Source organism: Sorex araneus, chromosome X, assembly GCF_027595985.1.
Source record: "Sorex araneus isolate mSorAra2 chromosome X, mSorAra2.pri, whole genome shotgun sequence".
In the NCBI taxonomy this organism is placed as follows: domain Eukaryota; kingdom Metazoa; phylum Chordata; class Mammalia; order Eulipotyphla; family Soricidae; genus Sorex; species Sorex araneus.
The window spans coordinates 186,137,195-186,149,641 of NC_073313.1; the positions used below are offsets into that span (position 1 = coordinate 186,137,195).

The 12,447-nt window shown below is 38.6% G+C and overlaps 1 protein-coding gene across 1 annotated transcript in view; it reads left to right on the forward strand.

Moving 5' to 3' along the window:
• Nucleotides 1-12,447, forward strand: part of CNTNAP5 (contactin associated protein family member 5) — a 932,137-nt gene that overhangs the window by 532,869 nt on the left and 386,821 nt on the right. The window contains exons 9-10 of the mRNA XM_055120538.1: nt 6,078-6,227; nt 9,055-9,226. Of these exons, the coding sequence (XP_054976513.1) occupies nt 6,078-6,227; nt 9,055-9,226 (322 nt within the window). The remainder of the gene's footprint in view (nt 1-6,077; nt 6,228-9,054; nt 9,227-12,447) is intronic.

Genomic DNA, 12,447 nt, shown 5'->3' on the forward strand with positions numbered 1-12,447 from the left:
AAGGTAGCACTCTGAAAAGTGCTTTAAATAGAAATGTACCAATTGAAATTTGGGACTTTAGAGCTGCTGCTTTGAGCACTGGGATCAAGATCTTGAAATGAATGGTTTTCTTATCCTTGATCTCAATGAAAATGCTTTGTTTTAAGAATAATTATAACAGTTGTATATTTTCTTTTGACTTTTAGGCCAGATCCAGCTGTGCTTTATTTTTCTTTTTGACTTTTGGGTCATGTCTGGTGATGCTCAGGGGTTACTCCTAGCTCTGCACTCAGAAACTACTCCTCATAGTACTTCAGGGACCATAAGGGATGCTGGGGATCAAACCAGCCTCTCATATGGTACAGTATGTAGGGCTGCAAGACAAACACCCTATGTACGCACTGTACTATTGCTCTGGCCTAACATTTTTCTTTCAAGAAACTTTTAAATCTTCAATATTCTGTATAAGAAAAATCAGCAGACTAAAATTGATCAGTGGTTCTGTCATTCAAAGTAATTCTTATATTTTCTCTTTGGAACAATTTTTAATAAAACGGAAGCCATGCTACAGATACTAAAATGTATATGTGAGAATCTAACTTTTCATAATACCACTAGTATTCTTGACTGTAGTATTTTTAATGCTTACATTATGTTTTATATTGTATCATATATTTTACTTAGCTTAGCTATTTTTAGTGAACATACTGTGAATTTTTGGTCCTATAAATAAGGTGCCATGAATTATCTTGACCATTAATCTTGCTTACAGTTTTACTGCTATTTGAGATTAATTCTCCAGAATAAAACTCATAGCAAATGAGCTATGACACTTTTAGGGGTTGGGATACTTACTAGTATATTTCCTTCCTTCAATAAAGAATATACAAACGTATGCTCCCATCAGAACATATTAAATTCCCTGCTTCCCTCTGTATCCACTAACACTGAGTATAGTTTCATTCTTCGCTAATTTGGGAAATGCCAAATGATATTTACTCCTGTGTTTGTCATAATCTAACAATAATTCAAAAACTCAAGTTCTCCCTCTGAAACAGTCACAATTTCTAAGCTATATACACATTGTGAACGCATTAAAGTGATCCTACTATATACCCAGAAAATTTCCTCGTCAAGATTTTCCTGTTCTCAAAAACATTGTATTCTTCTTCACCTTTTCAAAAAGTTCTGAGTTTTTATTTATTTTCTATTTAGAACAATTTGTTTAAATTTATTTATAAATTAAATTACAGTGAGACGTGCAGTTACAAAGTTGATCATCATTTGGTTTTAGTCATATAATGTTCCAACTTCTACTTCTTCACCAGTGTACATTTTCTATCACCAATGACCCCAGTTTCTCTCTGCCCCCAGCCCTCACCCCCTGCCATTGCAAGCACTTTTGCCTTGTGTATGTCTGACCTCAGTTTTGATTCCCTGAATCCTATATGGTACCCTGAGCCCCACCAGGAGTAATTCCCAAGTGCAGAGCCGGGAGTAACTCCTGAGCATCTCTGGGTGCGACCCCAAAAGCAAAGTAGCACTGTCGTAGCACTCTCATCCCGCTGTTCATCGATTTGCTTGAGCGGGCACCAGTAACTAACCTCTCCGTTTTGAAACTTGTTGTTACTGTTTTTGGCATATCGAATATGCCACAGGTAGCTTGCCAGGCTCTGCCCTGTGGGCGGGATACTCTTGGTAGCTTGCTGGGCTCTCTGAGAGAGATGGAGGAATCAAACCTGGGTTGGCCGCGTGCAAGGCAACTGCCGTACCTGTTGTGCTATCTCTCTAGTCCAAAAGCAAAGTAAAATAAAATAAAATTGAATATTTCTACAAAAATAAACTTTGGGGGTTGTAGAGATTGATAGTTCAGATCTCTGACCTGATTTGAACCCTCCTTCCTCTGTAACCCTCCCAACCTGCATGGCATTGGTTCTCTCTTCACTGAACCTCCAGGGATGACACCAGAACATTGAGCCAGCAATAAGCCGTGAGCACTGTTAGGTATAGTCCCCAAACTGAACAAAACAAATGGTTTAAAAGGCACAAAATGAACTAAAAAACAGAAACCAGAAATAAGCCAAGCCTTGATTATATGTGATCCTTTAGCAGAGTAATATGGGAAAGAGGACTTGGTGGAAAATAGTGTTAGAAGGGACTATAGAAGGGATCTGTCGCTTTGCTCCCCTAGGGATCTGTTCCCAGACTACCTTCTCTAAATCAGCCTTGCTTTTTCTTTTTCCACCATCTGCCTACCTCCTTCCTATCTGTAACTTCCAGTGCAATAGCTTCCAATCCAGCTGCATAATTGAATCTCTGGGAATCTTTGAAATTTATAGGAACTGGGGCCACCCCCAAAGTCTGCTTTAATTAACCTGGTGTGGGGCCCAGGGACCTGTCTCTTCAAAAGCTCCCAGGAGATCCTTTTGTGTGGTCAGCATCAAGCACAAATGTTCCAATAATCCTCCTCTGAAGAGCTGAGCTTTCATACAGGCTTCCCTATGGAGACTAGGGGCCATGGAGAAAAATATCAAAGGAGATCAACTCCAAAGGAGAAGCAGACAAAAAAAATAAAAAATAATAAAAGAAAAAAAGAATTAACAATGAAGAAAAGCCTCAGTAAATGATAATTTTAGAAAGAAACATGGATAGTGATATAGGAAGAGATGGGAGCAACTCATTGATCAGTCTTTTCTCTCAGTTCATTTTCATCTACAAAATGACTAGAAGTGTCTCCAATGAAATGTGACACCCCCATGGTTTCTGTATGTACTTTTTTTCCACTATTGTATCCCTGATGTCTCTCAGGGTGCTCAGCTCTTAGAAGTTATTCACATCCTATGCATTAAATTAGTTACTGATTCCCCTCTAGCCCAGACTACAGTTATCTGCAGATGCTGTCTCAGATGCTATGCAGATGCATTTAAATTAGCATGCAAATTGAAGAAAAAAGAAGTGCTGGTCTGCACCTGGCTCTGCCCCACAGTTACCCCTGACAGAAGTCAAATGTTCTTCACCAGGCAACACCTGACAGAACCTCTACCTCATTAACAGAGTCCCTGTTGCTAGGACCTCAAACCCTGTCCTTCTCAAGAAAGTCGGGCCACTGGCCTGAGCAGTCTCCCAGTTTCCCCCTTCACCCCAGCAGATGTTCAGTGTTGCAGTATAGACTGGCTGTGAGGATAATGGCTGTAAATGGAAGAGGCTCCCTTATACCTGGGCTGTGTGAGCAGATGGGGTATGCTGCCCAGGGCAGCGCAGCTGGGCCCCCTGCCTGGTGCTGTCTCTTCCAGGGCAGCTTCTACATACAATCTGAGGGTTCAGGTATCTTTGGCAGTTGTTCTGAGAAGCCCCACAGACCTCAGCTCTGATTTCTCCCCAATTGGTTTCTTATGGATTGCTCCAGTCAGCTCTACCAAGTCTGATATCATTTTCCTCCAGAAATAACTCTTAATCCAAGCTTTACTCACTATGTTCACTACATTGGCTGCCACGATTCATTCTGTCTTCTGGGACTGTGCTTCACTTCTGGTGCAGTTTGACTCCTCTCAGCCCTCTTTCTCTGCCACCCATTCCTCCAGAAAGGTCATTCTCATGCTACAGGTTCTTCTTGGATAGCCTTGTTCTTTTTTTTTTTTTTTGCATTTTTTTGTGGGGGTCACACCCGGTGATGCACAGGGGTTACTCCTGGATCATGCACTCAGGAATCACTCCTGGCAGCGCTCAGGGGACCATATGGGATGCTGGGAATCGAACCCGGGTCGGCCGCGTGCAAGGCAAATGCCTACCCGCTGTGCTATTGCTCCAGCCCCAATAGCCTTGTTCTTAATTAGTGATTTTTCTTCGTGTTACATCATCCAGCACACATTAATAGATGAATATACATAAAACTCCATTTTCATGAATTCTGGTAGATTGAGTTGGGTACAGTGCTCTCCAGAATTTCTTATCAAAGAGAATTGGTAAAGGCCCCATTGAAATCTGACACATGAGATCACTGGATGACTTGCATCTCCTCTCACCTGCCTTTCTGTTGTTCTCACTGATTTTCTCATTTCAAATCCCTCTTTATTAGTTTTTCTTTATTTAGGGAAGGGCACACATCTGGTGGTTTTCAGGGCTTACTCCTGGCTCTGTGCTTAAGGGTAAGTCTTGGGGGCTTGAGGGACCATATGGGATGCCAAGACCAAAGCCCCATAGACAATATGCAAGGCAAGTGTCCTACCCACTGTACTATTGCTCTGCTGACCCTTCCCTAGCCCCTTCTTCAGGTTCTCCATTACCTGATACTCTTGCTCAAAGTAAATTCTTGCTAGTTTCTCATATTTTCTCTACACTATCACTGCGTCTTCTGTGCAGCCTGTTTTTAATTTTCATGTGGAATTAATCCTTCTTTCTTTAATATCTCTCTATAACCAATTCATCCGGAATATCATGCATTGTTGGTATTTCTTTCTCTTTGATCCACTACCCTTCACAGGAAGGCCAGTATTTTCATTCTCTTTGGTTATGTCTTTTTCATTTACCTGTGGCCTGCCCATAAGATGAAGGTCATTTGACATCAACAGCCATAGTTCCAGGTGCAGAATGCCAATTTATAGTATTATTCTTTCCAATTGTTTTTTTGGGGGGATCACACCCAGCAATACACAGGGGTCACCCTGGCTCTGCACTCAGGCGGTGCTCAGGGGACCATATGGGATGCTAGGAATCAAACCCGGGTTGGCCATGTGCAAGGCAAACGCCCTACCTGCTGTGCTATTGCTTCAGCCCCATCTTTCCAATTGTTTTAGCTAAAATTGTTGTCTATTTGTGACTGTCATGGTCTTTATATAATACAAACTACTGCATAACTGGAAAGTTCAACCATAGTCCCCATTTTGCAGAAGAAATGAGGCAATGGGATGGAAGGGGATAGTAGGTGAAAGACTGTTGAATGGAGAAATGTATAACTATTGTCAATGACAAATCTTTGTCACTGAAGTGTATGATAAATACAACTATGTTGGGATTGAGTGATAATGCAGTAGCTTGGACATTGGTATTGCATGCAGTGGAACAGATCCCATATGGTCCCCTGAGCCCTGCCAGTAGAAAGACTAAGAGCAGAGCCAGGAATAATCCCTGAGCATCACCGAATGTGCTCCAAATGTAAAACAAAATGCAACCATGTTTTGTTTATTTTATCGCTGAGCACTTTTTGACTCACAGAGACTTAATTTGTTTAAAAGAAAATACTTTTTGGAGGAAATAATTGAAACTCTTATGACTAATTTACCAGATATTATTCTTAGTAAAATGGCACACAGTGGAGTTTGTACCAAGGAAAATTACAGAGGGAAAGAAGGGGGGGGGATATTAACTATTAGTGAATATTCACTATTTCCTAACTGCCCTAGCAGCACTTCTGTATGATATCAGTTCTGTGTGGTTCTGTTAGCACTTTACAGAGTACATATTATAAATTGTACAGATGATCACACAATATGTCTGGTATATTGAAGAATAAAGACCATAAGTCCTTATTTTAAAATGAAGAACTTTAAATTGAATAAGTCTCTTATTTTTCCAACAGGAGACTGCCTCACCTGGGACCTCTTAAAATCTAAGATTCTCTCCTCTATTTTTGCTTTTAAAATAAGATCCTTTTTCTTGTGAAAGGCATAGATGTTGTGTGTAAAAAAAGTGAGAAAATTAAAAATGCATAAAAGCCCACCACTGCAGATAAGACCACTGGAATCAGCTCGAGGTGTTATTCTTTCAGCCTTAACCATGTATTTATATATCAATAGATCAATTAATATGGTGCCTTCCCCTGGGATTAGTATGCATGTATATTTGTGTTATGTCTTTTTGTTTTTAAATCAAATGCATTAGAAGCTATCCAGCCATGCTTAAACAGGAAAATAACAGAATTAAGCAATAAATAGAGAAATATGACTCCTGTGAAACAGCTGGGATTTGGTTTAAGCAAAGCAAAGAACAGGTAGAGCTCAGAGAAAGCACACGGACCATGTCAGGAAGAGGAAATAAGCCCCTCTCTCCAAACCTCCCAAATCAATCATCCTTACGCTTGCCCTTCCTGTTTCTTTTTGCAGGCAGCAACTTGAATGATGGCTTGTGGCATTCAGTTAGCATCAATGCCAGAAGGAACCGCATCACCCTCACTCTGGATAATGATGCAGCTTCCCCAGCTCAGGACACTCCCCGGGTGCATATTTACTCTGGAAATAGCTACTACTTTGGAGGTAATATCACCAGTTTGAGAGGTTGAAAATAAAGCTGGGAGGGATAAATGCAGTTGACAAGTATTTGCCTTTTTAAAATTTTGTCTATTAAACCATTCTCTATCATACACACAGAGGCCTCCACCCCCAGTCCAAAATAATTCGAAGCAAACTCTCTGACAGCTGTGGAAATATAAACTATCTAGGTCAGTGCTGAGGATAAAGAACGTTAGCTCGAAGAGCCCGTGTTACATAACATCCAAAGGAGATTTTTGTCGCCACGCCAAACTCTGTTATTGCATTCAAAAGGGGAAATTCAGCTAAAATCTTGGAGAAAGCATACGAATAGTCAGCAGTACCTGCAAGAGAAAAAATTCAGATGGGCAGACACAACCAGCATGCTCAGTCTTCTAGACCACTTCTCATATCCTATCTTAATCCTCTCCATTCCCCTTTCCCTTATCTTGAAGGCCATGCCTAGAATAACAATTAAAACTGTTGAAGACCTAGAATCCCAAGAATTTATAGTTCCGCCTATAGCGGTTGGTACTGACCCTGTCATCTCAATGGTGGGGGAGTCCTAAAAAGCTTTTGCAGTGACAAAATATAAAATAAAATAAGGGCGAATTGGTTAGGGTGCAGAACATGTGCTGAAGTATCTCCTGTATTGTTTTAGATTCTAATATCTATTTATTTGGATTTTCTCAAGTTTTCCCCCTTCATTAAAAAAATACTAATAACTTAGTTTTATAGCCAGGTGATTATTTCATAAAAAGAATATCCAAGGAATATAAATCACAACTGTCTGTCCTTGAGCAATACAAGAGTGATCTCTGAGCTTTCTCATCAAGGCCATTGGGAAGCAAAGCAGATTTGCTGAGAGTTTAGTGAGGTGAAAGCATAAATAAGGAGCAAAATGCTTCTTACATGGGAGGAATAGATAAGTGACTTCACCTTTTTTAAAGATTGGCAAAGACTGGGCCCACTCTGTAGTTGCTGATGGTTTTTCTTTAGCAAACTGAAGATAAACATTTTATGTAAATTTATAAAGTCTAATTTTTTAGTAGAAATTTAAAATTACTGACTTACCACCAATGACATACAGTTGAGATTTGACATGCAAAAGAAATTTTGCATTTTTGCAGATACATATACCTACTGAGGTAACCTGAGAGGGAAAGAGGGTTCAATAGTAACTTTGTGATGTGGCATTAAGGCCACAGGAAATGCCTTGTTCTCACTCTTTATGTTTCTATAATTTCATGCACAAATTCCATACAGAATAAAACACTTTTATTATTTGTAAATATTTTATGTGCATTATTTAACTGAGAGTAATTCTGCAAGTGGGTATAATAGTATTTCCATTTAACTGATAATAAAATGTATTTATTTGCTGATATGGAATAATTTGTGTATGTGATAGAACAGGGCCTTGTCCCCATGATCATTGTTCTCTCTGTCCCACAAGTGACAGCAAAAGTATGTTAGTAAATACAGCATGAAAACCACAGAAGGATCTTTGGGCACTAAAGATTTATCTCACAAGCTGTTTAATTTTGTGTAATATGCAATGCATCATCAACATTGAACAAGTAGTATTATATTTATTTCTGGAACAAATGATGCTGAATAATTATGGTATGTAAGCATCCAAAATTCCTGATAGACATAATGGCCACCCTATCCCAGTTGAAGAAGTGTTTTTAGGAGTGGGTCTTAAGGGGCGTTAAACTTAGAAGGTGAAGACTTCTCCTTTGTTTAAACAGTGTTTAAACAAACGCCCCACAAGTAGCCTGTAAACTTAAGGAAAGTGAAAAATGAGTTTGAGTCATAATAGTCAACTTACATAAATTCTCTCTACAGCTTCAATTAGAAGTTGTAGCATCTCTCTTCATTTTATAGTATGCCTGTGAGCTGTTAACCAGCTGCTGGGCTAAGCCCAGCAGTGACTGTCTATTAGAGATGGCTGAAATAATTCCCTATTATTTATGGGTTATTGCTATGTTTTCAAGCTTGCATTTCCATATGTTCTGAACCTATTAAAACCATCGGGATGGAGTTTATAAAGAGCAAGCACACATTCACATACCTACATTGTTCTCTACCCATCTTAATGAGTAGTTGTGACCTGGTTACAAGCAATGCTAAATTAGTGTAATGCCTTTTTTTTTTTGGCAGCACTCTTTAAAAGAATATGGAGTTAACCTTTTGCATATGCTATTGCCATACCATAACTATGTGCATTTAAACTCTTAGTTCCTTTAGTGTTTATAGTTGCTTTGTACATCATTTCAAAATTCCAGTTATGTCCCTGACTATACCTTTCGTAGGAACTAGGCCTGTTAATGCTAACAATTAACTAGACAATTACTCTGCTGTCATCCTTACCCCAAACACAATTTCCTTTGAAAGTGTAATTCAGAATTGAATTGTGCAATTAGAAGTGTATTTCAGGAAAGAATTGAAATCCTCAAGCAGTTATCGCATGCTGCTTCCTTGGGATAACTGAAGTTTATGCAGTTTTTAAAAACTGCCAAGTAGCTTACATTAGGGGGGAAAAAATGTACAGAAAAAAAAAAAAACAGAAGAAAGAGATAAATGTAATACTGTCAGTGTTCCTTTTAACACATTTTGCTTTTTGTTCTTTACAATGATTAAGTATGCCCCATTTTGTACCAAATCTGTCTCCTCTTCGAGAATGTTACGATTTATAACAAAAACGCATGCACAGCTGTGAATGAAAAAGCACCCAAATAATTAGACTTCAAGGTCTTCTATCAATAGGTCGCCAAAGCAATGACTGATCATTTCAGTATTCTTCATTTTTTTTTTCTCTGTCCCACAGGGTGCCCTGACAATCTCACCGATTCCCAATGTTTAAATCCCATTAAAGCTTTCCAAGGCTGCATGAGGCTCATCTTTATTGATAACCAGCCCAAGGACCTCATTTCAGTTCAGCAAGGTTCCCTGGGGAATTTTAGTGATTTACACATTGATCTGTGTAGCATCAAAGACAGGTAATTATTGTCTCTTCTCTTCTGTTCTCCCCCTACCCTTCCCATTCTCACTGTTCTAAATACGAGTTTCTTTAAGCAAAATTCTAATCCACTGACATTAGCCACATTAAACATAATTGAGTCATCTAATGGAAAATATTTCTGAAAGGATTTCAGGCCCAGAGAAAAATGGTTTAAATTAGTTGAGTCTCTCTTCTTGTTGACTTGCAGTAAATGGGATATGCAAATTAAATCAAAATACAAATTTGTGAAAGGATTAAAATTTTATGCATAAACAACATTTGATTACTCTGGAGTTAAGAGTAAAGCAAAAAAGGGGAGAATTACTTCTCTCCTGAATCATTTTATTCTTCATTGCAGTAAGTATCATTTCTAACAAAGCAGATGAGTTCTGGGCCCTGTGGGAATTCCACAGTAGAGGTCTTTGCAGTGCCCAAGAGTACACAATGTCTCACTGGGTGGTTGATCTTGACTGTCATTACCAATAACCCTTTGTTTCTTTAAGCCAAAGGAGACTAGATCCCTGAACAGAGAGAAAAAGCACTTTACTCTGCAGCCCACAAATCTAACTGCAGCTCAATCTGTCTCTTCATTTCTTCTGGGCTCTGACACTTTTTTATATAGAATGTTTCCAAACACAAAGATGCATAGTAGAAAATTAAGAAGATCAGTTCTGCTTATTGTGTAGAAAGTTTAATTCTCTACCCCATATTTCTCCTTCATCCTTTCAAGTCTATTCACTATGGTAAAAAAATAATGCATTAAATGAGTGGATGAATTGTGGTTTGCCATTGTGTTTCCAATATAAGGTTTCTGCTTTTTTCCACCAGGGAATATATTAGTCATTACAGTAAATTACAATAAATTATTGGGAAGTGCATCCTTTTTTGCGGAATCCATGCTGTTACCTTTTTAGTTTGAATAGGAAGGATAAAATAAGAATGTTCTTCTAGATGTGTCTGTGAGCTGAACTTAAAGCATGGACAAAATTTGTTAGAGGATTGGGGGTGTTGATGTAGGATGAGTTGGCTGAAGATAACAGACAGTATGATGAAGAAATAGAATTGCATGGCTTGTAAGCATTTTATCACTTCAAGTCACACATTTTTGTTTTTAAGTCTTTAATATTAGCACATACTTTGAAAGTGATGGTATGTAATCATCTAGTTGGCACATCTGCTTATATTAGTACCATATATGATCTATAATTAGTGCTGTCTCATATCTAATAAAATGCACTGTCGTGGAACTCATGGTATGCAGCAATATAATATGTGCAATGGAGAGAGGTCCAGGCTAGCATTAATCATGAAAAGCTTGAGTATTTCCCTACAGAATTTGGTTTCATGGTTTAGGAGAGAATCAATTGGGCTTTTAGCCTTATTTGCTTAGTAGAATAGGAGTATTCAGAAAAAAGTAAGAAGGATGGATTGTAACAAAATCAGGAGACAGTGATAGTGGACCAGATAAGACATATGTCTTGCACCTGGCCAACCTGGGTTCTCCCAGATTCAATCTCTGGCATCCCGTATGGTCCCCCGAGCACCTTAAGGAGTAATTATTTAGTGAAGAGTCAGGATTAAATTCTGAGCATTGCCAATATGACCCAAAAATTCAATAGAATAAAAAGGAAAAAAATAAAGGAAGAGAGAGAAAAAAGCAAGGAAGAAAGGGAAAAAGGAAGGAAGGAAGGAAGGGAGGAAGGAAGGAAGGAAGGAAGGAAGGAAGGAAGGAAGGAAGGAAGGAAAAGAAAATCAGCCATAGGGCAGAGAGCTGGTGTATTGGGAAGGGTTCTTTCCTTGCATGCAGTCAACATGACTTTAATTCCAGCACCATATATGGTCCCAAGAGCCAAAGAAGTCATCCTGAGTGCAGAGTCAGAAATAAGCTCTGAACAACACCAGGCATGGCCCTGAAACAAACAAAATACAAAAAGCAAAAAAGAGTACAAAAGATGAAATTCAGCCAGACGCTAGAGAGATATCTATTCCAGTTCAGAAGAATGATGATATAAATTTAGCAGGCACCTTAACCGAGAGTCACAGGACTCATCAGCTATGCAGCGCTAACGCTCACAATGACCTATATAATTTGCTAGAATTTATGTGCATGTTTCTCCAGTAATACCACAGCACATGGGATTGTCAACAAATCATACAGGCTTCCTAGCTCTTCAACTTTATTTCATTATTATCATTTTTTTTGCATTTGACCAGCTGTAAAAGTAGGTAATAAAATTTGTGCTTTATTAAAATGTGCTAAATTGGAAATCTTGGAATGAAGGATTTTATGCAGAATGTCTGTGATCCCTGTGGTCTTTATTAACAACAAGGGGAGGCATCCGCTTATCAGTCAACCTGACTGTCGGCAAAGTGTAGATCAATATTGGGAACATTTATCAATAGGGATATCTTATGATGCTTTAATTTCTAATCAAGGAAGCTCTCATTATTTTCGATTACATGAAAGTCATTGCCATCTACAATGCATCATTACTTCTGTGTAATTGTAGTCTGGATAATTACATTACATACGATTGTGTTTTGGTTAATTGTATAATAAGGGATTGTATTTAGTTTAGTGGGCACACGGCATATTTTTCTTAATTTGCTGATGTCTGTAACAGAAGCAAAAAAAGATGGTAAAAAGATCTGTGCAGTTAGTTGAATATAAGATATATATATATAGTAATATATGCATATATTGGAATATTGGAAACTTGCAGGAGTTAGGCAGGTAATTTTTGAGTTTGAATTTCTTTTATGCAGGGCTTGGGAACTACTCCTGACTCAGTATTCAGGGGACACTTGAGATTACTTATTGCCAGGGTTTGAACATGGAGATCCAGCCTACAAAACATGTATGCTAATCCTTTCCGCTTTCTTCCTATCCTGAAAATGTCAGTCTTTTTATCAATACTGCTTAGATTTTTGTGGGGTTGGGGGCCAAACCCAGAGTCTCACATATACAAGGCAAGTGCTAGACCTTCTGCTCCACTATATACCAGGCACTTAGTTTAACTTTTATATACAAATCGACATCAGTTTATTTTATGAATACAAGTGAAGTCTTTATCTTCAAGTAGCTTACCGCCTGGGAATGGGATCAGGTTTATCTGGGAGAGATGGTGGTGAGGAAGAGTGTGTGACTTTGTCTTTTATTTGGATAGTCTTTGATCGGTCCTCAGAGTCTAATCCCCTCGAATACCCCTTTTTTTTTGT